This window comes from Oratosquilla oratoria, chromosome 8, assembly GCF_046742065.1.
Source record: "Oratosquilla oratoria isolate Oo_2021 chromosome 8, ASM4674206v1, whole genome shotgun sequence".
Classification (NCBI taxonomy): domain Eukaryota; kingdom Metazoa; phylum Arthropoda; class Malacostraca; order Stomatopoda; family Squillidae; genus Oratosquilla; species Oratosquilla oratoria.
This window is the reverse complement of record NC_134784.1, coordinates 28,397,706-28,402,705: the sequence shown is the minus strand read 5'-3', so window position 1 is coordinate 28,402,705 and position 5,000 is coordinate 28,397,706. Positions and strand designations below refer to the sequence as shown.

General features: G+C 45.3%; 1 protein-coding gene across 1 annotated transcript in view; it reads left to right on the top strand.

The window, feature by feature from the left end:
- The window catches only part of LOC143027661 (glycine receptor subunit alpha-4-like), a 142,111-nt gene that overhangs the window by 111,403 nt on the left and 25,708 nt on the right, over window positions 1-5,000 (top strand). Inside the window, exon 2 of the mRNA XM_076189070.1 lies at window positions 672-1,275. Coding sequence (XP_076045185.1) covers window positions 1,193-1,275 — 83 coding nt within the window. The 5' untranslated portion in view covers window positions 672-1,192. The remainder of the gene's footprint in view (window positions 1-671; window positions 1,276-5,000) is intronic.

Here is a 5,000-nt window from a genome sequence, read left to right as displayed (position 1 = left end):
CTTCAATGTAACAAGTTTATATTTTCCAAAGATGCCCTGGCAGTGTGTTCCATTATTTCATTTATCTTTTTAAGTATACTTAGATTGTTTAAGAAATAGTCACAGCTTAAGAACCTCTGCTGGAGAACATTTTATATGTGATTCTGGTCCCCGCCACGTGATCTTGCTTCGTGGGTCATTCAGTTTCAAGACTCGAACTCGGTCCTTTTACGTTTCATTCTGGTTTTCGTCTGTCGTCAGGATCTTGGACTCAAACACACAGACACACACAGACCAGACAGACAGACACACACACACACACACACACACACACACACACACACACACACACACACACACACACACACACACACACACACACACACACACACACCTACCTACGCCTACCTATCTCACCTTTTTGTAGCGACCTGAAGCTCAAATATGTAATTATGTTTTTCAGGATGTCGATATTTTTCTTCCTAAGGAATACCCTCCCCCAACACACACCCTTCCCCTAACCCGTATTCTGTTCATACACACACAAACAAACCTCATCCCCCAACACTCCGTTAGGGTATCGATACGTTCCATAGAGTAGATCCATCTCTTGAAGTACAGTAGGTGACTCCCCCCCCCCCCGCCTTCCTCCTGTTTGCCTATTCCTCAAGATCTACTCATCTTCCTTCCAGCACGTCAGGACCGAGTCCCAAGAGAGCCGGAGTCGTGATTGGAGGCGAAGGAGTCTTTGCGTCTTGGATAACATCGAGGTGAAGACATCTGTCGGAAGTCGCTGGATCTACACCCGACTTCGTGCTAAAGGACCCATTGGAAGTGTTTGCCAGTTCTCCTCTGAAGGCCTTTGCGTATAGCCTTAGCGTGTTATCTCTTATTATCTCCCGGATTATCTGCACGTTCCACAGAGCGGTACAAGAAATAAAAATAAAATAAAATAGGGAAATGATGTACTCGAGGAGAGCCCCACCGAGAAGAAAGGAACGAAGAACAGACTCTTCAGAAGTGGAGACTCTTCGCCTTCGGTCACAAAGCTCGACTTCGTGGCAGCTCGAGAACAAGCTAAGGGTCTTGTTCCTTTACCAGGAGAACCCTTAAGCCCCTCAGTGCCTTGCCCGGTGCTTATCTCCTCCTTCGTTATTGATCTCGACTGTCGAACTTAGCCGAAGGCGGTTCGAGAACCAGCGGCGATATCTCGATGTTGGTGACGTGTCTGCACCTTTCGCTCCTTCTGTGGGTCCAGGCGGGAAGCGTTTCTGATGTGCCTCGTGGAAGTGGCAGGTAAGTTGGCACTACGCGTTGTCCCCCCCTCCCCCTCCCCCTCCCCCCCCACTTTAATCAACCTTTTGAGCACCGCAACCCCTACTACCACGCAACCCGACCTCGCGTTCTCAAAAATGGGAGATCTTTAACAGCCTCATATGTGCATGTATGAAATGAAAGTTAATCCGCGGAAACCGTGAGAATAATCCGAGGGGATTTCAAGGGGAAATACGAACTTCTGTTGAACTATGCGTTTGTTCATGACATACAATAAGGAAATCACATCTGTTACGAATTTCATCATTCCTTCCCGCACTCCCCACCCCCCAATTAGGGGAAACTCATCTCCACTTCAATCCACTGGTGAAGAGACAGTGGCACTCCACTCTACTCCACTTGACTGGTGGGGAGATGGTGGCACTCCACTCTACTCCACTTGTCTGGTGATGAGATGGTGACATTCCACTCTACTCCACTTGACTAGTGGAGAGACTGTGGGACTCTAATCCACTCCACTGGTGGAGAGACAGTATTACTCCACTCCAGTCCACTTCAATGGTAGAGAGGCGATGACACTCTAATCCACCACACTGGTGGACCAGAGAGACTGTGGTATAAAACGAAGGTTAAAACAGCTTCTTAAACCTGATCACTTATAACCCATTCGCCACGGGAAATGGGTAGAGGGCTGGGGTGGGCGTCGCTGAAGTAAGAATAAAATCGCCGAATACCAATCAAAATAGACAATTAAGAGTCGATGTGAATTCTCGAGAATACTCGAGAATACGCGAAAGGGTCTTTGGTCACGTGACCAGAGACGCGTAGCTGTGCCCGAGGGCATCGTCACCTTTGCCCTAAGTGGTTGGGTATCCAAGGTAGTTACAGGAGTCGAGCGCTTGGGAGAAAAGGAAAAATTGACTCTAATACCATTACTTCGCTCGCATGGTTTTTGATGGAGTGGAAAAAATTCGCGGTAAATTTCTTGTTGGTAAACATTGCGTAAAGTTTAAGAGCGAAAAAAACGAGTCGCGAAAATGAAAACTTGTTAATAAGTTGTCGAGGCTCTACGTAGAGGGCTTATCACACTGTGCTATTTTTCCTTCAACATCTTACCTCCAACTTTCGTTCGAATAACTAGAATATTATTTCGCTTACAGAAATCTAGATTTCTCCAAGAACATTTCAATAGTGTGTCTAACATTCGTATAGATTTACAATATCTTAGCTCATCATTTCGATTTGCTGTATATGATGGGAAGGTAATTTGATTTTGGGAAATTTAAAAATTCAGGTATTGTAACCGAAGTCGTTTTTTACTCGAACTCTCAACGGTCGAAAAGGTGAAGCCCAGTATGATAACCCAGTGTAATAACTCAGTGTGATAGTGCCGTAGCCTCAGCTTATTCAGAAAGGGTGCTAGAAGGTGAATGAAATCGCCTGACGGCAGATTGAATAAAAAGAAAAAAATTGCCACGTGGGATTTTTTTTTTTTTTAATCTTGGTCTACAGAGATCGTCGCTGTTTAGAAATAATGCCGTTATTGGCTGCTGTGGTGGGTTTGTTTCATCCTCTCTTCACATGACAGGTCACCTGGATCTGTTCCCAATATCGGTTACTTTTGTCTTGGCAATCGGAGCACATAGGGCAGCCCTGTGCAACCTGCGGCCCAAGGGCCGCATGCGGCGCTCAAAGGCTTTCATTGCGGCCCTTTCTCCTAAAAATAAATAAGCTATAATACGGCCCTCAGAGAGAGGGTAGCCTTTCATTTGCTAATTAATGGTCAGGAAAATATCTGTGTTTGATCATTTTTATGATAATGATTCCAGTTAACCAATAGTAATTATTTATGTTTGTACATTATAATAATAAGGTACGGTAGCCTTTCATTTGCTCATTTATCATACATATACCAAGGCTTTTTCCCCCTTACAAGGGGGATAGCCAAAAAGGAAAAGGCATAAAATCATTCCCACCCATTCCATCCCTGAATACACTCCACACCCCTCCGCCCTCCCTCTTATCTTAGCACCTCCTGGATGACGGGTCATCCCTGCACCTTGTCCACTGCCCTGGGTCAGAAGCAGTGTCGCAAGACACAGCACATCCACAGCAAGGCCGCTTCATTAAATCGGCGATCCCCCCTCTCCGTCCCCCCATGCATAAAAGGAGAAGACGGGGAGAAATCCCTTCGGGTTGCTCATTTATAGTAAGGAAAATACATTTGTTTCGGATAATTCTTATTTTTGTGATCCCAATAAATTTAGATAAAATCAGTAACAAACTTCTTATCTATCTTTATCAGTATAATCTCACATAATATGTCTTCGATCGTAGTAAATAACATGAAATAGTAAGGTTATGTGGCCCTCCATACCAACAGGGTAGTGACTAGTGGCCCTTTGGGAAAAAAGGTTGCACACCCCTGACATAGGGTAAAGGTAATTAGTAGATATTATTGTTATTGTTTTCATCTTCTTTTTCAGCTACATTGTACCTTTACCTCATACGTTGTACCTAATACAAATATATAAATAAATAAATAGATATGTGAATAAATAAATATACATACATACATATACCTATACCAAGGCTTTTTCCCCCTTCCAAGGGAGGTAGCCAAAAAGGGAAAGGCATAAAAACACTCCCACCCATTTCATCCCTAAATACACTCCACACCCCTCCCACCCTTCCTCTCATCTGAGCACCTCCTGGATGACGGGTCATCCCTGCACCCTGCCCACCGCCCTGGGTCAGAAGCAGTGTCGCAAGACACAGTACATCCACAGCAAGGCCGCTTCATTTAATCGGCGACCCCCCCTCTCCGTCCCCCTTTGCATATAAGGCGAGGACGGGGAGAAATCCCTTCGGGCTGCGTCAAAATTTACTCACACATACTCCTCATGCAGTCACAACATCATCCATATACAACCATTCTCCACTCACCTCTGTCTTCCGTCCTCTCCCTTCCTTCTTCAACAGACATTCCCCTCTTCCCCAAAGCCCCCTTCACCCCATCCATCCACCTCATCCTAGGACGTCCCCTCATGTTCACTCCCTCCACATCTGCCTTCCATACCTCTTTTACTAGTCTTTCTTCACTCATTCTTTCCATGTGTCCAAACCATCCTAATATTCTTTCATCAACCCTATCTCCCAAATCCTTTTTCACCCCTGTTCTCCTCCTCACCTCCTCATTTCTCACTCTATCCAGCCTAGTAACCCCCACCATACTTCTCAGACACCTCATCTCAAACACATTCAAACTCCTTCTCTCTTCTTCTCTTATGTTCCACGTTTCTGCCCCATACAGTGCTGTTGGCACAATCACTCCTTACAATCTCCTCTTCGCATCCATTCCCAAATGTCTATTCCTCATTACACTCTTTAAACCACCAAGGCATTTACTCGCTTCTCTCAATCTACATTCTACCTCCACCTTCACTCCACCTTTTCCTGCTACACTTGCACCCAAGTATCTAAAACTATCCACTTCCTCCAGTCGCTCTCCCTTAATGTTCACTTCCAGTCTACTGCCACTTTCACCCCTTGTACATCTCATCACCTTACTTTTACCCACATTTATCTTTAGCTTTCTTCTATCACATACTCTCCCAAACTTTGCCACCAGCTTCCTCAATCCCTCCTCTGACCCTGCCACAAGCGCAGTGTCGTCCGCAAACAACAGCTGGCTCACCTCCCACTTTTCTCCATTTTCTTTAACCATCTCCAATCCCTGACTCACT